This window comes from Oncorhynchus kisutch, linkage group LG15 (genome assembly GCF_002021735.2).
Source record: "Oncorhynchus kisutch isolate 150728-3 linkage group LG15, Okis_V2, whole genome shotgun sequence".
Classification (NCBI taxonomy): Eukaryota; Metazoa; Chordata; class Actinopteri; order Salmoniformes; family Salmonidae; genus Oncorhynchus; species Oncorhynchus kisutch.
In genome coordinates, this window is record NC_034188.2 from 4,268,919 (window position 1) to 4,296,488 (window position 27,570).

Consider the following 27,570-nt stretch of genomic DNA (forward strand, 5'->3'; position numbering starts at 1 on the left):
TCTCAGAGGAGGAGTTGTGTTTGGTCTGTCCTCTCTCTCAGAGGAGGAGTCGTGTTTGGTCTGTCCTCTCTCTCAGAGGAGGAGTCGTGTTTGGTCTGTCCTCTCTCTCAGAGGAGGAGTCGTGTTTGGTCTGTCCTCTCTCTCAGAGGAGGAGTCGTGTTTGGTCTGTCCTCTCTCTCACAGGAGGAGTCGTGTTTGGTCTGTCCCCTCTCTCAGAGGAGGAGTCGTGTTTGGTCTGTCCTCTCTCTCAGAGGAGGAGTCGTGTTTGCATGTTTGGTTGTGTTTGTTTGTTTGTGTACCTACCCGTTGTGTGGCTGTAGCATGCTGGCGGGCGGCGCTGAGGCCGGGGTGTTAACTTTAGGGGCGTATGTCACTGGTTTAATGACCGTGTTGCCGCCGCCCGGCGTGAATGGTCGCGCCATCTTGTTGATAGCGGTGCTGGGGGCGAAGGAGTATTTGGGCTGAACCGAGGCGGGGGCGAGTGAATCCTACAGGGTGTGAGAGAGGGGGGAGACAGGGGGGAAAAAAACCACAGCAAATAACATGCAGTTAAGACAAACACACATGTGCATTTGTGCATTAATTGTGCAGTCCCTAGCTAAGCATACGTGTGTACTATACTACACACACACACACAGAGACACAGACAGAGACACACACACACTCCCATATCTGCTGCTTGGAAACCAGCTCGGTTGAGGAGGAGGAGGAGGAGGTATGTCGTTAAGAGAGGTTAGCCTAAACAGGGCTCATTACATCATAATTACAGTCTGTGTTGCAAGAACGAGGCCTTGCCAAGGCCAGCTCCGTCTCTCTCTCTCCGTGGAGGGAGGAGAGAGCTCAACACATCCAACTGGGACACTTCCCAACTACTTCTGGCCCATTGACCACCCATAGTAGTGCACGAGTAGTGCACTTCCTCTGTCTCTGTCAGCTTGGCTAGGATCTTCCTCTGTCAGCTTGGCTAGGATCTTCCTCTGTCAGCTTGGCTAGGATCTTCCTCTGTGTCTGTCAGCTTGGCTAGGATCTTCCTCTGTCTCTGTTAGCTTGGCTAGGATCTTCCTCTGTCTCTGTTAGCTTGGCTAGGATCTTCCTCTGTCTCTGTTAGCTTGGCTAGGATCTTCCTCTGTCTCTGTTAGCTTGGCTAGGATCTTCCTCTGTCTCTGTTAGCTTGGCTAGGATCTTCCTCTGTCTCTGTTAGCTTGGCTAGGATCTTCCTCTGTCTCTGTTAGCTTGGCTAGGATCTTCCTCTGTCTCTGTTAGCTTGGCTAGGATCTTCCTCTGTCTCTGTTAGCTTGGCTAGGATCTTCCTCTGTCTCTGTTAGCTTGGCTAGGATCTTCCTCTGTCTCTGTTAGCTTGGCTAGGATCTTCCTCTGTCTCTGTTAGCTTGGCTAGGATCTTCCTCTGTCTCTGTTAGCTTGGCTAGGATCTTCCTCTGTCTCTGTTAGCTTGGCTAGGATCTTCCTCTGTCTCTGTTAGCTTGGCTAGGATCTTCCTCTGTCTCTGTTAGCTTGGCTATGACACTTAACACACTTAAATAGATTCCAAAATGTTCACTGAACATTTTGAGTTATACAGTGTTGTCTCATTAGTGTCAGAGAGACTAGGACATCCATGTTTACTTGTACGGTCCTCAATTCAAATAATACAGGCATTTATATACTAGGGCTCGAACTATGAACTTTGCACGATAATGAATAAATTGGGTCGAAATGAAAGTTTATGTTGCCTTGGACATATTCTTGAGTCTGGGATTGTGCAAAGCTCTTTAGGGCCACACACATCTGTTTAACTAATAGTATAATCATTTCATTCAACACATCAAACTCCTGTCTGCTGCTTATGCAATGTGTGCTACGAGCCTGATGGGGGATTGAATCACTATGATGGAGTTAATTTAACTGTGAGGTGGTGGTGGTGGTGGAGGAGGTGGTGGAGGAGATGGTAGGAGGAGGAGATGGTAGGAGGAGGAGATGGTGGAGGAGGAGGTAGGAAGAGGAGGAGGCGGTAGGAGGAGGAGATGGTAGGAGAAGGAGGAGGCGGTAGGAGGAGATGGTGGAGGAGGAAGAGGAGGTAGGAGAAGGAGGAGGTGGTGGAGGAGATGGTAGGAGGAGGAGGAGGAGGAGATGGTAGGAGGAGGAGATGGTGGAGGAGGAGGAGGCAGTAGGAGATGGTAGGAGGAGGAGGCGGTAGGAGGAGATGGTGGAGGAGGAAGAGGAGGAGGCGGTAGGAGGAGGAGGAAGTGGTAGGAGATGGTGGAGGAGGAGGAGATGGTGGAGGAGGAAGAGGAGGAGATGGTGGAGGAGGAAGAGGAGGTAGGAGGAGGAGGCAGTAGGAGATGGTAGGAGGAGGAGGCGGTAGGAGGAGATGGTGGAGGAGGAAGAGGAGGAGGCGGTAGGAGGAGGAGGAAGTGGTAGGAGATGGTGGAGGAGGAGGAGATGGTGGAGGAGGAAGAGGAGGAGATGGTGGAGGAGGAAGAGGAGGTAGGAGGAGGAAGAGGAGATGGTGGAGGAGGAAGAGGAGGTAGGAGGAGGAGGTGGAGGAGGAGGAGGAGAAGGAGGAGATGGTGGAGGAGGAGGCGGTAGGAGGAGGAGGAGGTAGGAGGAGGAGATGGTAGGAGAAGGAGGCGGTAGGAGGAGGAGATGGTGGAGGAGGAAGAGGAGGTAGGAGGTGGTGGTAGGAGGAGGAGGAGATGGTAGGAGAAGGAGGCGGTAGGAGGAGGAGATGGTGGAGGAGGAGGAGATGGTGGAGGAGGAAGAGGAGGTAGGAGGAGGAGGTGGTGGAGGAGGAAGAGGAGGTAGGAGGAGGAGGTGGTGGTAGGAGGAGGAGGAGATGGTGGTATGTTGTTAAGGGAGGCCATTAGAAGACAAACAAAGTGATTCCCTCTCATCCGACACCACAATGCAATATTAACAGCCTGAAGGGGGCAACTATCTAAGCACTGTCATAGACAGGATAATATATCAGTGGACTATGGACCAGACAGGACTGTTTCTTTACTGCCTAGTGAAGACCGGGATCTGTTGATTCACATTGCAGAAGCATCACAGTGTTTCAGGAGGTGTGAGGTTAAGACAACACAGACATTAAATTAAATGAAACCCTTTTCCATGTGTAGATTACTACTTTTGGCCCGAGCCCTGATAGAGTAGTGCACTATACAGGGAATAAGGGTGGTGTTTGGGATGTAGCCCTGATAGAGTAGTGCACTATACAGGGAATAAGGGTGGTGTTTGGGATGTAGCCCTGATAGAGTAGTGCACTATACAGGGAATAAGGGTGGTGTTTGGGATGCAGGCCTGATAGAGTAGTGCACTATACAGGGAATAAGGGTGGTGTTTGGGATGCAGGCCTGATAGAGTAGTGCACTATACAGGGAATAAGGGTGGTGTTTGGGATGCAAGGCCTGATAGAGTAGTGCACTATACAGGGAATAAGGGTGGTGTTTGGGATGCAGGCCTGATAGAGTAGTGCACTATACAGGGAATAAGGGTGGTGTTTGGGATGCAAGGCCCTCTTACCTTCTGATCACCACCCGCATGGAAAGCTCTGAAAGAAAATGCTTGAAAATAAGTGTTAGAAAGTCACAGTAGTAGATCCTATAAAACCTTCATTTATACTGAACAAAAAATATATAAAACCGCAACATTTAAATTGTTGGTCGCAGGTTTCATGAGCTGAAATAGAATAACACCGAAATGTTCCATATGCCCCAAAAAAAGCTTATTTCTTTCAAATTTTGTGAACAAATTGTTTTACCATCCTGTCAGTGAGCATTTCTCCTTTGCCAAGATAACCCATCCACCTGACCAGATGTGGCATTTCAAGAAGCTGATTAAACAGCATGATCATTACACAGGTGCACCTTGTGCTGGGGGACAATAAAAGGCCACTCTAAAATGTGCCGTTTTGTCAGACAGGTGGAAAAGCCAGTATGAGGGTTAGCGCTTCAGGCTTGAATGAAAGGCAGCCGGGAGAGAAAACATATGAGTTCCAAAACTACATACTCAAAACCCATGAAGAAGAATTACTCAAGGAGGCAGAGATGCACCAAATAACGCTAAAGTTATTCAATTATATAAAGTTAATTATATAAAGTTAATCCATGTTCAACAGAATACAACCAGTGAAAGTTGAGCTAATAAAACCAAATCAAATAGCAATATGTGTCTGCCTTATGCCTTCATCAGTGCAAACAAATTAACAAGACACGTAATTAAAACAGCCGCTGTGCGCAACAGAGGATGGTTAGAGACTGACCTTGTATGTTTCTTGTAGTGTTGTCTACAGGCACCAGCAGTCAAGCTAACAGAGACAGTCAGTGTGTGGTGTATAGTATGTACAGTATATACCAGACAGTCAGTGTGGTGTATAGTATGTACAGTATATACCAGACAGTCAGTGTGGTGTATAGTATGTACAGTATATACCAGACAGTCAGCGTGTGGTGTATAGTATGTACAGTATATACCAGACAGTCAGTGTGGTGTATAGTATGTACAGTATATACCAGACAGTCAGTGTGTGGTGTATAGTATGTACAGTATATACCAGACAGTCAGTGTGTGGTGTATAGTATGTACAGTATATACCAGACAGTCAGTGTGTGGTGTATAGTATGTACAGTATATACCAGGCAGTCAGTGTGGTGTATAGTATGTACAGTATATACCAGGCAGTCAGTGTGGTGTCTAGTATGTACAGTATATACCAGACAGTCAGTGTGTGGTGTATAGTATGTACAGTATATACCAGACAGTCAGTGGTGTATAGTATGTACAGTATATACCAGACAGTCAGTGTGGTGTATAGTATGTACAGTATATACCAGACAGTCAGTGTGTGGTGTATAGTATGTACAGTATATACCAGACAGTCAGTGTGTGGTGTATAGTATGTACAGTATATACCAGACAGTCAGTGTGTGGTGTATAGTATGTACAGTATATACCAGACAGTCAGTGTGTGGTGTATAGTATGTACAGTATATACCAGACAGTCAGTGGTGTATAGTATGTACAGTATATACCAGACAGTCAGTGTGGTGTATAGTATGTACAGTATATACCAGACAGTCAGTGTGTGGTGTATAGTATGTACAGTATATACCAGACAGTCAGTGTGTGGTGTATAGTATGTACAGTATATACCAGACAGTCAGTGTGTGGTGTATAGTATGTACAGTATATACCAGACAGTCAGTGTGGTGTATAGTATGTACAGTATATACCAGACAGTCAGTGTGTGGTGTATAGTATGTACAGTATATACCAGACAGTCAGTGTGGTGTATAGTATGTACAGTATATACCAGACAGTCAGTGTGGTGTATAGTATGTACAGTATATACCAGACAGTCAGTGTGGTGTATAGTATGTACAGTATATACCAGACAGTCAGTGTGTGGTGTATAGTATGTACAGTATATACCAGACAGTCAGTGTGTGGTGTATAGTATGTACAGTATATACCAGACAGTCAGTGTGGTGTATAGTATGTACAGTATATACCAGACAGTCAGTGTGGTGTATAGTATGTACAGTATATACCAGACAGTCAGTGTGGTGTATAGTATGTACAGTATATACCAGACAGTCAGTGTGGTGTATAGTATGTACAGTATATACCAGACAGTCAGTGTGTGGTGTATAGTATGTACAGTATATACCAGACAGTCAGTGTGTGGTGTATAGTATGTACAGTATATACCAGACAGTCAGTGTGTGGTGTATAGTATGTACAGTATATACCAGACAGTCAGTGTGTGGTGTATAGTATGTACAGTATATACCAGACAGTCAGTGGTGTATAGTATGTACAGTATATACCAGACAGTCAGTGTGGTGTATAGTATGTACAGTATATACCAGACAGTCAGTGTGTGGTGTATAGTATGTACAGTATATACCAGACAGTCAGTGTGGTGTATAGTATGTACAGTATATACCAGACAGTCAGTGTGTGGTTTATAGTATGTACAGTATATACCAGACAGTCAGTGTGGTGTATAGTATGTACAGTATATACCAGACAGTCAGTGTGGTGTATAGTATGTACAGTATATACCAGACAGTCAGTGTGGTGTATAGTATGTACAGTATATACCAGACAGTCAGTGTGGTGTATAGTATGTACAGTATATACCAGACAGTCAGTGTGGTGTATAGTATGTACAGTATATACCAGACAGTCAGTGTGTGGTGTATAGTATGTACAGTATATACCAGACAGTCAGTGTGGTGTATAGTATGTACAGTATATACCAGACAGTCAGTGTGTGGTGTATAGTATGTACAGTATATACCAGACAGTCAGTGTGTGGTGTATAGTATGTACAGTATATACCAGACAGTCAGTGTGGTGTATAGTATGTACAGTATATACCAGACAGTCAGCGTGTGGTGTATAGTATGTACAGTATATACCAGACAGTCAGTGTGGTGTATAGTATGTACAGTATATACCAGACAGTCAGTGTGTGGTGTATAGTATGTACAGTATATACCAGACAGTCAGTGTGTGGTGTATAGTATGTACAGTATATACCAGACAGTCAGTGTGGTGTATAGTATGTACAGTATATACCAGACAGTCAGTGTGGTGTATAGTATGTACAGTATATACCAGACAGTCAGTGTGTGGTGTATAGTATGTACAGTATATACCAGACAGTCAGTGTGTGGTGTATAGTATGTACAGTATATACCAGACAGTCAGTGTGGTGTATAGTATGTACAGTATATACCAGACAGTCAGTGTGGTGTATAGTATGTACAGTATATACCAGACAGTCAGTGTGTGGTGTATAGTATGTACAGTATATACCAGACAGTCAGTGTGGTGTATAGTATGTACAGTATATACCAGACAGTCAGTGTGGTGTATAGTATGTACAGTATATACCAGACAGTCAGTGTGGTGTATAGTATGTACAGTATATACCAGACAGTCAGTGTGTGGTGTATAGTATGTACAGTATATACCAGACAGTCAGTGTGGTGTATAGTATGTACAGTATATACCAGACAGTCAGTGTGGTGTATAGTATGTACAGTATATACCAGACAGTCAGTGTGGTGTATAGTATGTACAGTATATACCAGACAGTCAGTGTGGTGTATAGTATGTACAGTATATACCAGACAGTCAGTGTGGTGTATAGTATGTACAGTATATACCAGACAGTCAGTGTGTGGTGTATAGTATGTACAGTATATACCAGGCAGTCAGTGTGGTGTATAGTATGTACAGTATATACCAGACAGTCAGTGTGTGGTGTATAGTATGTACAGTATATACCAGACAGTCAGTGTGGTGTATAGTATGTACAGTATATACCAGACAGTCAGTGTGTGGTGTATAGTATGTACAGTATATACCAGACAGTCAGTGTGTGGTGTATAGTATGTACAGTATATACCAGACAGTCAGTGTGTGGTGTATAGTATGTACAGTATATACCAGACAGTCAGTGTGTGGTGTATAGTATGTACAGTATATACCAGACAGTCAGTGTGGTGTATAGTATGTACAGTATATACCAGACAGTCAGCGTGTGGTGTATAGTATGTACAGTATATACCAGGCAGTCAGCGTGTGGTGTATAGTATGTACAGTATATACCAGACAGTCAGCGTGTGGTGTATAGTATGTACAGTATATACCAGACAGTCAGCGTGTGGTGTATAGTATGTACAGTATATACCAGACAGTCAGCGTGTGGTGTATAGTATGTACAGTATATACCAGACAGTCAGCGTGTGGTGTATAGTATGTACAGTATATACCAGACAGTCAGTGTGGTGTATAGTATGTACAGTATATACCAGACAGTCAGTGTGGTGTATAGTATGTACAGTATATACCAGACAGTCAGTGTGGGGTATAGTATGTACAGTATATACCAGACAGTCAGTGTGTGGTGTATAGTATGTACAGTATATACCAGACAGTCAGTGTGTGGTGTATAGTATGTACAGTATATACCAGACAGTCAGTGTGTGGTGTATAGTATGTACAGTATATACCAGACAGTCAGTGTGTGGTGTATAGTATGTACAGTATATACCAGACAGTCAGTGGTGTATAGTATGTACAGTATATACCAGACAGTCAGTGTGGTGTATAGTATGTACAGTATATACCAGACAGTCAGTGTGTGGTGTATAGTATGTACAGTATATACCAGACAGTCAGTGTGTGGTGTATAGTATGTACAGTATATACCAGACAGTCAGTGTGTGGTGTATAGTATGTACAGTATATACCAGACAGTCAGTGTGGTGTATAGTATGTACAGTATATACCAGACAGTCAGTGTGTGGTGTATAGTATGTACAGTATATACCAGACAGTCAGTGTGGTGTATAGTATGTACAGTATATACCAGACAGTCAGTGTGGTGTATAGTATGTACAGTATATTACCAGACAGTCAGTGTGGTGTATAGTATGTACAGTATATACAGACAGTCAGTGTGTGGTGTATAGTATGTACAGTATATACCAGACAGTCAGTGTGTGGTGTATAGTATGTACAGTATATACCAGACAGTCAGTGTGGTGTATAGTATGTACAGTATATACCAGACAGTCAGTGTGGTGTATAGTATGTACAGTATATACCAGACAGTCAGTGTGGTGTATAGTATGTACAGTATATACCAGACAGTCAGTGTGGTGTATAGTATGTACAGTATATACCAGACAGTCAGTGTGTGGTGTATAGTATGTACAGTATATACCAGACAGTCAGTGTGTGGTGTATAGTATGTACAGTATATACCAGACAGTCAGTGTGTGGTGTATAGTATGTACAGTATATACCAGACAGTCAGTGGTGTAATAGTATGTACAGTATATACCAGACAGTCAGTGTGGTGTATAGTATGTACAGTATATACCAGACAGTCAGTGTGGTGTATAGTATGTACAGTATATACCAGACAGTCAGTGTGTGGTGTATAGTATGTACAGTATATACCAGACAGTCAGTGTGGTGTATAGTATGTACAGTATATACCAGACAGTCAGTGTGTGGTTTATAGTATGTACAGTATATACCAGACAGTCAGTGTGGTGTATAGTATGTACAGTATATACCAGACAGTCAGTGTGGTGTATAGTATGTACAGTATATACCAGACAGTCAGTGTGGTGTATAGTATGTACAGTATATACCAGACAGTCAGTGTGTGGTTTATAGTATGTACAGTATATACCAGACAGTCAGTGTGGTGTATAGTATGTACAGTATATACCAGACAGTCAGTGTGGTGTATAGTATGTACAGTATATACCAGACAGTCAGTGTGGTGTATAGTATGTACAGTATATACCAGACAGTCAGTGTGGTGTATAGTATGTACAGTATATACCAGACAGTCAGTGTGGTGTATAGTATGTACAGTATATACCAGACAGTCAGTGTGTGGTGTATAGTATGTACAGTATATACCAGACAGTCAGTGTGGTGTATAGTATGTACAGTATATACCAGACAGTCAGTGTGTGGTGTATAGTATGTACAGTATATACCAGACAGTCAGTGTGTGGTGTATAGTATGTACAGTATATACCAGACAGTCAGTGTGGTGTATAGTATGTACAGTATATACAGACAGTCAGTGTGGTGTATAGTATGTACAGTATATACCAGACAGTCAGTGTGTGGTGTATAGTATGTACAGTATATACCAGACAGTCAGTGTGTGGTGTATAGTATGTACAGTATATACCAGACAGTCAGTGTGGTGTATAGTATGTACAGTATATACCAGACAGTCAGTGTGGTGTATAGTATGTACAGTATATACCAGACAGTCAGTGTGTGGTGTATAGTATGTACAGTATATACCAGACAGTCAGTGTGGTGTATAGTATGTACAGTATATACCAGACAGTCAGTGTGGTGTATAGTATGTACAGTATATACCAGACAGTCAGTGTGGTGTATAGTATGTACAGTATATACCAGACAGTCAGTGTGTGGTGTATAGTATGTACAGTATATACCAGACAGTCAGTGTGGTGTATAGTATGTACAGTATATACCAGACAGTCAGTGTGGTGTATAGTATGTACAGTATATAACCAGACAGTCAGTGTGGTGTATAGTATGTACAGTATATACCAGACAGTCAGTGTGTGGTGTATAGTATGTACAGTATATACCAGGCAGTCAGTGTGGTGTAAGTATGTACAGTATATACCAGACAGTCAGTGTGTGGTGTATAGTATGTACAGTATATACCAGACAGTCAGTGTGGTGTATAGTATGTACAGTATATACCAGACAGTCAGTGTGTGGTGTATAGTATGTACAGTATATACCAGACAGTCAGTGTGTGGTGTATAGTATGTACAGTATATACCAGACAGTCAGTGTGTGGTGTATAGTATGTACAGTATATACCAGACAGTCAGTGTGTGGTGTATAGTATGACAGTATATACCAGACAGTCAGTGGTGGTGTATAGTATGTACAGTAATATACCAGACAGTCAGCGTGTGGTGTATAGTATGTACAGTATATACCAGGCAGTCAGCGTGTGGTGTATAGTATGTACAGTATATACCAGACAGTCAGCGTGTGGTGTATAGTATGTACAGTATATACCAGACAGTCAGCGTGTGGTGTATAGTATGTACAGTATATACCAGACAGTCAGCGTGTGGTGTATAGTATGTACAGTATATACCAGACAGTCAGCGTGTGGTGTATAGTATGTACAGTATATACCAGACAGTCAGTGTGGTGTATAGTATGTACAGTATATACCAGACAGTCAGTGTGGTGTATAGTATGTACAGTATATACCAGACAGTCAGTGTGGTGTATAGTATGTACAGTATATACCAGACAGTCAGTGTGGTGTATAGTATGTACAGTATATACCAGACAGTCAGTGTGGTGTATAGTATGTACAGTATATACCAGACAGTCAGTGTGTGGTGTATAGTATGTACAGTATATACCAGACAGTCAGTGTGTGTGTATAGTATGTACAGTATATACCAGACAGTCAGTGTGTGGTGTATAGTATGTACAGTATATACCAGACAGTCAGTGTGGTGTATAGTATGTACAGTATATACCAGACAGTCAGTGTGTGTGTATAGTATGTACAGTATATACCAGACAGTCAGTGTGGTGTATAGTATGTACAGTATATACCAGACAGTCAGTGTGGTGTATAGTATGTACAGTATATACCAGACAGTCAGTGTGGTGTATAGTATGTACAGTATATACCAGACAGTCAGTGTGGTGTATAGTATGTACAGTATATACCAGACAGTCAGTGTGGTGTATAGTATGTACAGTATATACCAGACAGTCAGTGTGGTGTTATAGTATGTACAGTATATACCAGACAGTCAGTGTGGTGTATAGTATGTAGTATACCAGACCGTCAGTGTGGTGGTACAGTATATACCAGACAGTCAGTGTGGTGTATAGTATGTACAGTATATACCAGACAGTCAGTGTGGTGTATAGTATGTACAGTATATACCAGACAGTCAGTGTGGTGTATAGTATGTACAGTATATACCAGACAGTCAGTGTGGTGTATAGTATGTACAGTATATACCAGACAGTCAGTGTGGTGTATAGTATGTACAGTATATACCAGACAGTCAGGTGGTGTATAATGTCAGTATACCAGACAGTCAGTGTGGTGTATAGTATGTACAGTATATACCCAGACAGTCAGTGTGTGGTGTATAGTATGTACAGTATATACCAGACAGTCAGTGTGGTGTATAGTATGTACAGTATATACCAGACAGTCAGTGTGGTGTATAGTATGTACAGTATATACCAGACAGTCAGTGTGTGGTGTATAGTATGTACAGTATATACCAGACAGTCAGTGTGGTGTATAGTATGTACAGTATATACCAGACAGTCAGTGTGGTGTATAGTATGTACAGTATATACCAGACAGTCAGTGTGGTTGTATAGTATGTACAGTATATACCAGACAGTCAGTGTGGTGTATAGTATGTACAGTATATACCGACAGTCAGTGTGGTGTATAGTATGTACAGTATATACCCAGACAGTCAGTGGGTGTATAGTATTACAGTATATACCAGACAGTCAGTGTGTGGTGTATAGTATGTACAGTATATACCAGACAGTCAGTGTGGTGTATAGTATGTACAGTATATACCAGACAGTCAGTGGGGTTGTATAGTATGTACAGTATATACCAGACAGTCAGTGTGGTGTATAGTATGTACAGTATATACCAGACAGTCAGTGTGTGGTGTATAGTATGTACAGTATATACCAGACAGTCAGGTGTGGTGTATAGTATGTACAGTATATACCAGACAGTCAGTGTGTGGTGTATAGTATGTACAGTATATACCAGACAGTCAGTGTGGTGTATAGTATGTACAGTATATACCAGACCAGTCAGTGTGGTGTATAGTATGTACAGTATATTACCAGACAGTCAGTGTGGTGTATAGTATGTACAGTATATACCAGACAGTCAGTGTGGTGTATAGTATGTACAGTATATACCAGACAGTCAGTGTGGTGTATAGTATGTACAGTATATACCAGACAGTCAGTGTGGTGTATAGTATGTACAGTATATACCAGACAGTCAGTGTGGTGTATAGTATGTACAGTATATACCAGACAGTCAGTGTGGTGTATAGTATGTACAGTATATACCAGACAGTCAGTGTGGTGTATAGTATGTACAGTATATACCAGACAGTCAGTGTGGTGTATAGTATGTACAGTATATACCAGACAGTCAGTGTGGTGTATAGTATGTACAGTATATACCAGACAGTCAGTGTGGTGTATAGTATGTACAGTATATACCAGACAGTCAGTGTGGTGTATAGTATGCTACAGTATATACCAGACAGTCAGTGTGGTGTATAGTATGTACAGTATATACCAGACAGTCAGTGTGGTGTATAGTATGTACAGTATATACCAGACAGTCAGTGTGGGTATAGTATGTACAGTATATACCAGACAGTCAGTGTGGTGTATAGTAATGTACAGTATATACCAGACAGTCAGGTGTGGTGTATAGTATGTACAGTATATACCAGACAGTCAGTGTGGTGTATAGTATGTACAGTATATACCAGACAGTCAGTGGTGTATAGTATGTCAGTATATACAGACAGTCAGTGTGTGGTGTATAGTATGTACAGTAATACCAGACAGTCAGTGTGGTGTATAGTATGTACAGTATATACCAGACAGTCAGTGTGTGGTGTATAGTATGTACAGTATATACCAGGCAGTCAGTGTGGTGTATAGTATGTACAGTATATACCAGACAGTCAGCGTGTGGTGTATAGTATGTACAGTATATACCAGGCAGTCAGTGTGGTGTATAGTATGTACAGTATATACCAGACAGTCAGTGTGGTGTATAGTATGTACAGTATATACCAGACAGTCAGCGTGTGGTGTATAGTATGTACAGTATATACCAGACAGTCAGCGTGTGGTGTATAGTATGTACAGTATATACCAGGCAGTCAGTGTGGTGTATAGTATGTACAGTATATACCAGACAGTCAGTGTGGTGTATAGTATGTACAGTATATACCAGACAGTCAGTGTGGTGTATAGTATGTACAGTATATACCAGACAGTCAGTGTGTGGTGTATAGTATGTACAGTATATACCAGGCAGTCAGTGTGGTGTATAGTATGTACAGTATATACCAGACAGTCAGCGTGTGGTGTATAGTATGTACAGTATATACCAGGCAGTCAGTGTGGTGTATAGTATGTACAGTATATACCAGACAGTCAGTGTGGTGTATAGTATGTACAGTATATACCAGACAGTCAGTGTGTGGTGTATAGTATGTACAGTATATACCAGGCAGTCAGTGGTGTATAGTATGTACAGTATATACCAGACAGTCAGTGGTGTATAGTATGTACAGTATATACCAGACAGTCAGTGTGTGGTGTATAGTATGTACAGTATATACCAGACAGTCAGTGTGTGGTGTATAGTATGTACAGTATATACCAGACAGTCAGTGTGTGGTGTATAGTATGTACAGTATATACCAGACAGTCAGCGTGTGGTGTATAGTATGTACAGTATATACCAGACAGTCAGTGTGGTGTATAGTATGTACAGTATATACCAGACAGTCAGTGTGTGGTGTATAGTATGTACAGTATATACCAGACAGTCAGTGTGTGGTGTATAGTATGTACAGTATATACCAGACAGTCAGTGTGGTGTATAGTATGTACAGTATATACCAGACAGTCAGTGTGGTGTATAGTATGTACAGTATATACCAGACAGTCAGTGTGGTGTATAGTATGTACAGTATATACCAGACAGTCAGTGTGGTGTATAGTATGTACAGTATATACCAGACAGTCAGTGTGGTGTATAGTATGTACAGTATATACCAGACAGTCAGTGTGTGGTGTATAGTATGTACAGTATATACCAGGCAGTCAGTGTGGTGTATAGTATGTACAGTATATACCAGACAGTCAGTGTGTGGTGTATAGTATGTACAGTATATACCAGGCAGTCAGTGTGGTGTATAGTATGTACAGTATATACCAGACAGTCAGTGTGGTGTATAGTATGTACAGTATATACCAGACAGTCAGTGTGGTGTATAGTATGTACAGTATATACCAGACAGTCAGTGTGGTGTATAGTATGTACAGTATATACCAGACAGTCAGTGTGGTGTATAGTATGTACAGTATATACCAGACAGTCAGTGTGGTGTATAGTATGTACAGTATATACCAGGCAGTCAGTGTGGTGTATAGTATGTACAGTATATACCAGACAGTCAGTGTGTGGTGTATAGTATGTACAGTATATACCAGGCAGTCAGTGTGGTGTATAGTATGTACAGTATATACCAGACAGTCAGTGTGGTGTATAGTATGTACAGTATATACCAGACAGTCAGTGTGTGGTGTATAGTATGTACAGTATATACCAGACAGTCAGTGTGGTGTATAGTATGTACAGTATATACCAGACAGTCAGTGTGTGGTGTATAGTATGTACAGTATATACCAGACAGTCAGTGTGGTGTATAGTATGTACAGTATATACCAGACAGTCAGTGTGGTGTATAGTATGTACAGTATATACCAGACAGTCAGTGTGGTGTATAGTATGTACAGTATATACCAGACAGTCAGCGTGTGGTTTATTGTTTGTTATAACATGGTTAGTTTTGAAGAAGCCGCTTGATGCAGAGTAAATGTTATCAGCTTAGTTACCATAATCAAATCCGGCTTTCCAATGTCTTAAAATCCATCACAAACAAATTCATATTTGTCTCAATTAATTTTTCTTTAAATATGAACTAATCCAAAATATCAAAAAGGTTATAATAATGGTATCCTAAATATTATAAGGTGAACCAACAGTATTACTTCCTAACACTGAGGCCCCATGTACCTCATTATTACTTCAACACTGAGGCCCCATGTACCTCATTATTACTTCAACACTGAGGCCTCTGTCCCTATCCTTTAACATTACTGTCTTCTGCTAGCCTGGTCACGGATCTGTCTGTGCTGTCCTGTTAATTCCCCACGGTCAGGAGTTGGCATGACAACACAGACCGATCTGGGATCAGTCTAGTCCTCTGTCACTATCCCAGTGAAATATTCCACTTGCTGATGTAGGGGTAAGCCTAGATGAACCTAAATCGTCCCAAATGACACCCTATATAGTGCACGACGACGCAATCTCAATTGCACTCCACTCTAGATGGGAGGAATACCTACAGCACATTGGGAAAGTATTCAGACCCCTTGACTCTTTCCACATTGTGTTATGTTAGAGTCTTATTCTAAAATGGATTGTTTATTTATTTAAACATCCTCAATCTACACACAATACCCCATAATGACATCACAATACCCCATAATGACATCACAATACCCCATAATGACATCACAATACCCCCATAATGACATCACAATACCCCATAATGACATCACAATACCCCCATAATGACATCACAATATCCCCATAATGACATCACAATATCCCCATAATGACATCACAATACCCCATAATGACATCACAATAACCCCATAATGACATCACAATACCCCCATAATGACATCACAATACCCCATAATGACATCACAATACCCCCATAATGACATCACAATACCCCATAATGACATCACAATACCCCATAATGACATCACAATACCCCATAATGACATCACAATACCCCATAATGACATCACAATACCCCCATAATGACATCACAATACCCCATAATGACATCACAATACCCCATAATGACATCACAATACCCCCATAATGACATCACAATACCCCCATAATGACATCACAATACCCCATAATGACAACGCGAACACAGGTTTTTATAAATGTTTGCAAATGTATTGAAAATAAAAAAACTGAAATACCTTATTTACATAAGAATTCAGACCCTTTACTATGAGACTTGAAATTGAGCTCAGGTGCATCCTGTTTCCATTGATCATCCTTTAGATGTTTCCACAACTTGATTGGAGTCCAGCTGTGGTAAATTCAATTGATTGAACGTGACTTGGGAAGGCACACACCTGTCTATGTAAGGTTCCACAGCAGAAACCAAGTCATGAGGTCAAAGGAATTGTCCGTAGAGCACCGAGACAGGATTGTGTCGAGGTACAGATCTGGGGAAAGGTAGCAAATAATTTCTGCAACATTGAAGGTCCCCAAGAACACAGTGGCCTCCATCATTCTGAAATGGAAGTTTGGAACCACCAAGACTCTTCGTAGAAGATTGCTCGGCCAAACTGAGCAATTGGGGGAGAAGGGACTTGGTCAGGGAGGTGACTAAGAACCCGATGGTCACCGACAGAGTTCCAGAGTTCTTCTGTGGAGATGGGAGAACCTTCCAGAAAGACAACCATCTCTGCAGCACTCCACCAATCAGGCCTTTATGGTAGTGGCCAGACAGAAGCCACTTCTCAGTAAAAGGCACATGACAGCCCACTTGGAGTTTGCCAAAAGGCACCTAAAGGACTCTGACCATGAGAAACAAGATTCTCTGGTCTGATAACACCAAGAATAAACTCTTTGGCCCGAATGCCAAGCTCCACGTCTGGAGGAAACCTGGCACCATCCCTACGGTGAAGCATTGTGGTGGCAGCATCATGCTGTGGGGATGTTTTTCAGCGGCAGGGACTGGGAGACTAGTCTGGATCGAGGGAAAGATGAACGGAGCAAAGTCCAGAGTAATCCTTGATGAAAACCTGCTCCATAGTGCTCAGGACCTCAGACTGGAGTGAAGATTCACCAGGACAACGACCCTAACCTCACAGCCAAGACAACGAGGTACATAGGGCCTCAGTAGTGGGAGTGGCTTTGGGACAAGTCTCAATGTCCTTGAATGGCCCAGCCAGAGCCGGGACTTGAACCCGATCGAACATCTCTGGAGAGACCTGAAAATAACTCTGCAGCAACGCTCCCCATCCAACCTGACAGAGCTTGAGAGGATCTGCAGAAAATAATGGGAGAAACTCCCCAAATACAGGTGTGACAAGCTTGTAGCGTCAAACCCAGGAATACTCGAGGCTGTAATCGCTGCCAAAGGTGCTTCAACAAAGTACTGAGTAAAGGGTCTGAATACTTATTTAAATGTGATATTTCAGTTTTTCTAAGAAATACTTTTTCCTTTGTCATTATGGGGTATTGTGTGTAGATTGATGAGAGGAAAAAACAATTTAATCAATTTTAGAATAAGGCTGTAACGTAACAAAATGTGGAAAAAGTCAAGGGGTCTGAATACTTTCTGAATGCACACCTATGTGAGAATGTTATTCATTGACTACAGCTCAGCGTTCAACACCATAGTGCCCTCCAAGCTCATCACTAAACTAATGACACTGGGATTTAACACCTCCCTCAGGAACTGGATCCTGGACTTCCTGACGAGCGGCCCCCACTGGGGAGGGTAAGCAACAATCACATCCGCCATGCTGACCTTCAACCTCTCAGGGGTGTGTGCTTAGTCCCTTCCTGTACTCCCAGTTCACCCACAACTGTGTGGCCACGTAAGACTCCATCATCAAGCTTGCTGACGACACGACGACGGCAGGCCTGATCACCCGCGACATCTTTGCACTACACATGATCATTTATTTGATCTCATATTTAAAGTCATAAGGCTCTATATGAGGCGGTGTGAAAGGAAAGCCTGGGAAAATAGTTAAAAAGACTCCAGCCACCCTAGTCATACTGTTCTCTCAGGCTCAAGTCTGACACCAGCTCCCGAACAGCTTCTCTCCCCAAACCATAAGACTGCTAAATAGCTAACAAAATGGCTACACAGACGATCTGCATGAACCCTTCGGTTTTAAACATGAAAACTGGAAAATGTTGGCCCGGGGGCCTCTCTCCCTCCGTCTCTATCATACTTCCTTCCTGTGATTCTGCATACCACACACATTATCACACCCAGGCCTGGCAGCATACTGATAGGAAACCAATCCATTCTACAAGTCCAACAAGTCTGTATCAGATAGGAAACAGGAGGGAGAAGAGTTAACAAGAGACAGCGGGAGAGAATGGTAGAGGCTGATACGAGTATGTCAGAGCTCTAGGAAACAAAATGTCAAGTTTAGTGGGTGCAACACTCAGAGTTAATACTAAAGTACCTCAACAACAGTCTTCAAGTTAAAGTCTTAAAGTGACTGGTCGTACCCACACTAGCGTACTACATACTTAAACTGCATTTTACTCATCATTGTTTTCTATTCACCGCATACCATTTAAATAAAAGGAACGCTGTAGTGGCTCCTGATTGGCTGAGCAGGTTGGGCGGGGCCGAGTTCGGGTGGATGCATCACATTAAACCAGCCTGATAATAGCTAATTTCCAATGTGATTAATTTATCTAAACTCTGAATAGAATAGGAATGGAGTTAACGGCATACTCAGGCTGGATATAGACCTACTCAGGCGGGTTATAGACCTACTCAGGCGGGTTATAGGCCTACTCAGGCGGGTTATAGGCCTACTCAGGCGGGTTATAGGCCTACTCAGGCGGGTTATAGGCCTACTCAGGCGGGTTATAGGCCTACTCAGGCGGGTTATAGGCCTACTCAGGCGGGTTACAGACCTACTCAGGCTGGTTACAGACCTACTCAGGCTGGTTACAGACCTACTCAGGCTGGTTACAGACCTACTCAGGCTGGTTATAGACCTACTTAGGCTGGTTATAGACCTACTCAGACTGGTTAAAGACCTACTCAGGCTGGTTATAGGTCTACTCAGGCGGGTTATAGACCTACTCAGGCGGGTTATAGACCTACTCAGGCGGGTTATAGGTCTACGCAGGCGGGTTATAGGTCTACGCAGGCGGGTTATAGGTCTACGCAGGCGGGTTATAGGCCTACTCAGGCGGGTTATAGGCCTACTCAGGCGGGTTATAGGCCTACTCAGGCGGGTTATAGGCCTACTCAGGCGGGTTATAGGCCTACTCAGGCTGGATATAGACCTACTCAGGCTGGATATAGGCCTACTCAGGCTGGTTATAGGCCTACTCAGGCTGGTTATAGGCCTACTCAGGCTGGTTATAGACCTACTCAGGCTGGTTATAGGCCTACTCAGGCTGATTATAGTCAGACTATCACATTAGATGTATACCACGGCCCACATAACCCATCTATCCTTATGAAAAAGGACTGAAGGCAGAAACAGATGATTTGGTTCCATTTCAACATACTGTGTAGCCTAGTAGCCACACTTTAAACTGTTCAAAGGTTCAAATCAAAATTATATTGCAAAACAACATGGACAGTCTACCATGGACTAATCACCAGTCAGTGATCCCAGAGACAAACATGGACAGTCTACCATGGACTAATCACCAGTCAGTGATCGCAGAGACAACATGGACAGTCTACCATGGACTAATCACCAGTCAGTGATCCCAGAGACAACATGGACAGTCTACCATGGACTAATCACCAGTCAGTGATCCCAGAGACAACATGGACAGTCTACCATGGACTAATCACCAGTCAGTGATCCCAGAGACAACATGGACAGTCTACCATGGACTAATCACCAGTCAGTGATCCCAGAGATATTTCCCTCTCTGACCCAGAGCATTCTTTTCTTTTCAAGGTCACATATGTCATCTCACACACACACACACACACACACACACACACACACACACACAAGGACAGTTGAATAGAGCCCTATTGTGTTTCTCTAGATGATCAGTGATTACTGGGTAAAGTTCCTTGCTACCTGCTCGTGGAACAACTCATTCGAAAATCATGGGCGTGAATATGGAGTTGGTCCCTCCCCCCCTTGCTCCTATAACAGCCTCCACTCTACTGGGAAGGTTTTCCACTAGATGTAGGAACATTGCTGCAATAACAGCCTCCACTCTCCTGGGAAGGTTTTCCACTAGATGTTGGAACATTGCTGCTATAACAGCCTCCACTCTACTGGGAAGGTTTTCCACTAGATGTTGGAACATTGCTGCTATAACAGCCTCCACTCTTCTGGGAAGGCTTTCCACTAGATGTTGGAACATTGCTGCTATAACAGCCTCCACTCTTCTGGGAAGGCTTTCCACTAGATGTTGGAACATTGCTGCTATAACAGCCTCCACTCTTCTGGGAAGGCTTTCCACTAGATGTTGGTACATTGCTGAGGGGACTTTCTTCCATTCAGCCACATGAGCATTAGTGAGGCAAAACACCAGTCTCAACGTCAACAGTGAAGAGGCGACTCCGGGATGCTGGCCTTCTAGGCAGAGTTCCTCTGTCCAGTCTCAACGTCAACAGTGAAGAGGCGACTCCGGGATGCTGGCCTTCTAGGCAGAGTTCCTCTGTCCAGTCTCAACATCAACAGTGAAGAGGCGACTCCGGGATACTGGCCTTCTAGGCAGAGTTCCTCTGTCCAGTCTCAACGTCAACAGTGAAGAGGAGACTCCGGGATGCTGGCCTTCTAGGCAGAGTTGCAAAGAAAAAGCCATATCTCAGACTGGCCAATAAAAGAAAAGATTAAGATGGGCAAAGAACACAGACACTGGACAGAGGAACTCTGCCTAGAAGACCAGCATCCTGGAGTCACCTCTACACTGTTAACGCTGAGACTGGACAGAGGAACTATGCCTAGAAGACCAGCATCCTGGAGTCACCTCTTTACTGTTAATGATGAGACTGGACAGAGGAACTCTGCCTAGAAGACCAGCATGCTGGAGTCACTTCTTTACTGTTAACGCTGAGACTGGACAGAGGAACTCTGCCTAGAAGACCAGCATCCCGGAGTCGCCTCTTCACTGTTGACATTGACACTGGTGTTTTACGAGTACTATTTAATGAAGCTGCCACTTGAGGACTTGTGAGGCATCTTTTTCTCAAACTAGACACTAATGTACTTGTCCTCTTGCTCAGTTGTGCACCGGGGCCTCCTACTCCTCTTTCTATTCTGGGAAGAGACAGTTTGCTCTGTTCTGTGAAGGGAGTAGTTGAACAAGATGAACAAGATCTTCAGTTTGGCAATTTCTCGCATGGAATAGCCTTCATTTCTCAGAACAAGAATAGACTGACGAGTTTCAGAAGAAAGGTCTTTGTTTCTGGCCATTTTGAGCCTGTAATCGATCCCACAAATGCTGATGGTACAGATACTCAACTAGTCTAAAAGATGTCCAGTTTAATTGCTTCTTTAAATAAGCACAAACATTTTCAGCTGTGCTAACATATTTGAAAAAGGGTTTTCTAATGATCAATTAGCCTTGTGATGGTTGCTGATAATGGGCCTCTGTAGATACTCCATAAAATATCTGACGTTTCCAGCTACAAGTCATTTTCAACATGAACAATGTCTACACTGTTTTTTCTGATCCATTTGGTTTTCTTTAAAAAAACGAGAATTTCTAAGTGACCCCAAACTTTTGAATGGTAGTGTCACACGTAAATAAATTAAAAACATGCCCAAAAGTCCACAAAGAAATTATATATAAACTCAGCAAAAAAAGAAACGTCCCTTTTTCAGGACCCCGTCTTTTCAAAGATAATTAAGTAACTCTACAGATCTTCATTGTAAAGGGTTTTAACACTGTTTCCCATGCTTGTTCAACGAACCATAAACAATTAAATGAACATGCACCTGTGGAACGGTCATTAAGACACTAACAGCTTACAGACGGTAGGCAATTAAGGTCACAGTTATGAAAACTTAGGACCCGAAAGAGGCCGTTCTACTGACCCTGAAAAACACCAAAAGAAAGATGCCCAAGGTCCCTGCTCATCTGCGTGAACGTTCCTTAGGCATGCTGCAAGGAGGCATGAGGACTGCAGATGTGGCCAGGGCAATGAATTGCAATGTCTGCACTGTGAGAAGTCTAAGACAGCGCTACAGGGGGACAGGACAAACAACTGATTGTCCTCGCAGTGGCAGACCACGTGTAACAACACCTGCACAGGATCGGTACATCTGAACATCACACCTGGGAGGCAGGTACAGGACGGCAACAACTGCCCGAGTTACACCAGGAACGCACAATCCCTTCATCAGTGCTCAGATTCTCAGCCTATTGCGGACAGAGGCTGGACTGAGGGCTTGTAGGCCTGTTGTAAGGCAGGTCCTCACCAGACATCACCGGCAACAACGTTGCCTATGGGCACAAACCCACCGTCGCTGGACCAGACAGGACTGGCAAAAAGTGCTCTTCACTGACGAGTCGTGGTTTTGTCTCACCAGGGGTGATGGTCAGATTTGTTTATCGTCAAAGGAATGAGTGTTACACCGAGGCCTGTACTCTGGAGCGTGATCGATTTGGAGGTGGAGGGTCCGTCATGGTCTGGGAGGGAGTATCACAGCATCATCGGACTGAGCTTGTTGTCATTGCAGGCAATCTCAACGCTGTGCATAACAGGGAAGACATCCTCCTCCCTAATGTGGTACCCTTCCTGCAGGCTCATCCTGACATGACCCTTCAGCATGACAATACCACCAGCGATACTGCTTGTTCTGTGTGTGATTTCCTGCAAGACAGGAATGTCAGTGTTCTGCCATGGCCAGCGAAGAGCCCAGATCTCAATCCCACTGAGTACGTCTGGGACCTGTTGGATCGGAGGGTGAGGGCTAGGGCCATTCCCCCCCAGAAATGTCCAGGAACTTGCAGGTGCCTTGGTGGAAGAGTGGGGTAACATCTCACAGCAAGAACTGGCAAATCTGGTGCAGTCCATGAGGAGATGCACTGCAGTACTTAATGCAGCTGGTGGCCACACCAGATACTGACTGTTACTTTTGATTTTGACCTCCCCCTTTGTTCAGGGACACATTATTCCATTTCTGTTAGTCACATGTCTGTGGAACTTGTTCAGTTTATGTCTCAGTTGTTGAATCTTGCTTTGTTCATGCAAATATTTACACATGCTAAGTTTGCTGAAAATAAATGCAGTTGACAGTGAGAGAACATTTATTTTCTTTTTTTTTCCTGAGTTCACTCTCACACAGAGAGACCACCTTCCTTTTTCAACATTGTTATTTTACAGCCTAATTCTAAATTAGATTTCTCCTTTGCCAAGATAACACATCCACTGGACATATCAAGAAGCTAATTAAACAGCATGATCAGTACACAGGTGCACCTTGTGTTGGGGACAATAAATGGCCACTCTAAAATGTGCACAATGCCACAGATGTCTAAAGTTTTGAGGGAGTGTGCATTTGGCATGCAGACTGCAGGAATGTCCACCAGAACTGTTGCCAGAGAATTTTAAATTCATTTCTCTACCATAAGCCACCTCCAATGTCATTTTAGAGGCTTACTCACCAGACATGTCACAGTCCAACACTCGAACATTGAGCATGTTCGGGATGTTCTGGATCAATGTGTACGACAGCGTGTTCCAGTTCCTGCCAATATCCAGCCAATATCCAGCCAATATCCAGCCAATATCCAGCCAATATCCAGCCAATATCCAGCCAATATCCAGCCAATATCCAGCCAATATCCAGCAGCACAGCAATTTTTTACATTTTTTATTGTACCTTTATTTAACTTGGCAAGTCAGTTAAGAACAAATTTGTATTTTCAATGACGGCCTAGGAACAGTGGGTTAACTGCCTGTTCAGGGGCAGAACGACAGATTTGTACCTTGTCAGCTCGGGGGTTTGAACTTGCAACCTTCCGGTTACTAGTCCAACGCTCTAACCACTAGGCTACCCTGCCGCCCCATGTTACCCGACGCCTTCTAAAGAACTATTGTAAATAACAATTGAGTGGGCCAACATTAAAAAAGGCCACAATCAACTCTATGCGAAGGATATGTCGGGCTGCATGAAAGCAAATGGTTGTCACACCAGATACTGACTGTTATTCTGAGCCACTGCCCTACTCTTTTTTTTTTTTTAGGTATCTGTGGCCAACAGATATTCCCAGTCATGTGAAATCCATAGATTAGGGCCTGATGAATTGATTTTAATTGACCGATTTCCTTACATGAAATGTAATTCAGTACAATCGTTTGTTTTTTCGTTTATATTTAGCAGATGCTTTCATCCAAAACGACTTAGACTCGTGTGTTCATACACTTTCCGTATGGGATGGTCCCGGGAATCGAACCCACTGCCCTGGTGTTACAAGCTCCATAAATCTACCGACTGAGCTACAAAAAGGACCACATTCTAACACTTGTATAATACTTCATCAGATCCATGGAATATAAAACTAGGCCACAAATCAAAACCAAAACCAATACACCATCGTTCAGTCATAAAACTGTCCTCCTAACTCATCTGAAAACCAAACTGTGGAAGCCCTCCAAACCCTGAGAGACACAGGATAGAACAGCTCACATCCAGCATTAAGAGATATGTTTCAGCCTAACGCAACGCAACAGGAGCAGCTCACAACCAGCATTAAGAGATGTCTTTCAGCCTAACGCAACGCAACAGGAGCAGCTCACATCCAGCATTAAGAGATGTCTTTCAGCCTAACGCAACGCAACAGGAGTAGCTCACATCCAGCATTAAGAGATGTCTTTCAGCCTAACGCAACGCAACAGGAGCAGCTCACATCCAGCATTAAGAGATGTCTTTCAGCCTAACGCAACACAACAGGAGCAGCTCACATCCAGCATTAAGAGATGTCTTTCAGCCTAACGCAACGCAACAGGAGCAGCTCACATCCAGCATTAAGAGATGTCTTTCAGCCTAACGCAACGCAACAGGAGCAGCTCACATCCAGCATTATGAGATGTCTTTCAGCCTAACGCAACGCAACAGGAGCAGCTCACATCCAGCATTAAGAGATGTCTTTCAGCCTAACGCAACGCAACAGGAGCAGCTCACATCCAGCATTAAGAGATGTCTTTCAGCCTAACGCAACGCAACAGGAGCAGCTCACATCCAGCATTAAGAGATGTCTTTCAGCCTAACGCAACGCAACAGGAGCAGCTCACATCCAGCATTAAGAGATGTCTTTCAGCCTAACGCAACAGGAGCAGCTTATTGTCTGTTGTGACAGAGAGGGGTGAGGAAGAGAGGGGTGAGGAAGAGAGGTGGGTGAGGGAGAGGGGGGGTGAGAGGGAGAGAGGGGGTGAGGGAGAGGTGAGAAAGAGGGGGGGTGAGTGTCATGGGAAGGAGGAGGAATGAGTCATTTACAATAGTTCTTTAGAAGGCGTTGGGTGAGAGAGAGAGAGAGAGAAAGAGAGAGAGAGACAGAGGACATCTGTCTAGTGTGATATAAACAGATTCACTCTGACTAGTACAGATCTGCCTAATCAATTACAAGCGTCGCCTACGACTGAGAAACACACATCAAACAAAGAATGCAGTGGTGACCCATATATTCACAACATCGTCAACAGTGGTGACCCATATATTCACAACATCGTCAACAGTGGTGACCCATATATTCACAACGTCGTCAACAGTGGTGACCCATATATTCACAACATCGTCAACAGTGGTGACCCATATATTCACAACATCATCAACAGTGTGTAACACAGACACACATTACAGTGAAACACTTTTATCCAGAGCGACAGAGCATACATTTTCATACTAGTCCCCAGTGGGAATCGAACCCACAACCCTGGCATTAAAAACGCCGTTCTCTACCCATTGAGCCACATAGGACACACACACACACACAATGTCAGTCTCAGCTAGAGAGAAAAAATAAGGACAAGCACAACGTTAGTTTAAAGAGGTGTTGGCACAGGGTGACTTCATTACTTTCCACCAACTTGTTGAAATGTGTTTTGATTATATCCTGTTTTGTTTTATGAAAAGTACTCTGTTTTCAAATTTGTCAATCTGAACGTGACCCTGAATAAAAAAAATTAAAAAACGATGGTCTTTCACCGAAGTCTGGTCTGACTGAAGACATAAGCTTCACCCAAAAAGTAGTGCCCTATATAGGGAATAGGGTGCCATTGGCCATTTTCTGGTCTAAAGTAGTGCCCTATATAGGAAGTAGGATGCTATTTAGGATCCAGTCCCATTCCACTACAGCATCAGAGAGGAGGTTGAAGGGCGGAGGTTACAGGAAGAACTAGAGACAGAGCACATCTGGTTTAGAGGAGACTAACATCTGGTTTAGAGGAGACTAACTCTAACATCTGGTTTAGAGGAGACTGACTCTAACATCTGGTTTAGAGGATACTAACTCTAACATCTGGTTTAGAAGAGACTAACTAACATCTGGTTTAGAAGAGACTAACTAACATCTGGTTTAGAGGAGACTAACTCTAACCCTGCTGTCTATTAGAGGAGACTAACTCTAATAACCCTGCTGTCTATTAGAGGAGAGGAGACTAACTCTAACCCTGCTATCTATTAGAGGAGACTAACTCTAACCCTGCTATCTATTAGAGGAGACTAACTCTAACCCTGCTGTCTATTAGAGGAGACTAACTCTAACCCTGCTGTCTATTAGAGGAGACTAACTCTAATAACCCTGCTGTCTATTAGAGGAGAGGAGACTAACTCTAACCCTGCTATCTATTAGAGGAGACTAACTCTAACCCTGCTGTCTATTAGAGGAGACTAACTCTAACCCTGCTGTCTATTAGAGGAGACTAACTCTAACCCTGCTGTCTATTAGAGGAGACTAACTCTAACCCTGCTATCTATTAGAGGAGACTAACTCTAACCCTGCTGTCTATTAGAGGAGACTAACTCTAACCCTGATATCTATTAGAGGAGACTAACTCTAACCCTGCTGTCTATTAGAGGATACTAACCCTGCTATCTATTAGAGGAGACCAACCCTGCTATCTATTAGAGGAGACTAACTCTAACCCTGCTGTCTATTAGAGGAGACTAACCCTGCTATCTATTAGAGGAGACTTAACTCTAATAACCCTGCTGTCTATTAGAGGAGACTAACTCTAACCCTGCTATCTATTAGAGGAGACTAACTATAACCCTGCTGTCTATTAGAGGAGACTAACCCTGCTATCTATTAGAGGAGACTAACTCTAACCCTGCTATCTATTAGAGGAGACTAACCCTGCTATCTATTAGAGGAGACTAACTAACCCTGCTGTCTATTAGAGGAGA

General features: G+C 43.1%; 1 protein-coding gene across 7 annotated transcripts in view; it reads right to left on the reverse strand.

Annotated features, from left to right (window-relative positions):
• The window catches only part of LOC109885524 (PDZ and LIM domain protein 7), a 123,787-nt gene that overhangs the window by 45,848 nt on the left and 50,369 nt on the right, over positions 1-27,570 (reverse strand). For all 7 annotated transcript variants that reach the window (XR_004202971.1, XR_004202970.1, XR_004202969.1 and 4 more), the window contains exons 4-5: positions 3,523-3,550; positions 304-488 (exon numbers count right to left, since the gene is read on the reverse strand). Coding sequence is in view for 4 of the 7 variants with exons in the window: in XM_031789491.1 (XP_031645351.1) it covers positions 304-488; positions 3,523-3,550 (213 nt within the window). In the remaining 3 variants the exon portion in view is untranslated. The remainder of the gene's footprint in view (positions 1-303; positions 489-3,522; positions 3,551-27,570) is intronic.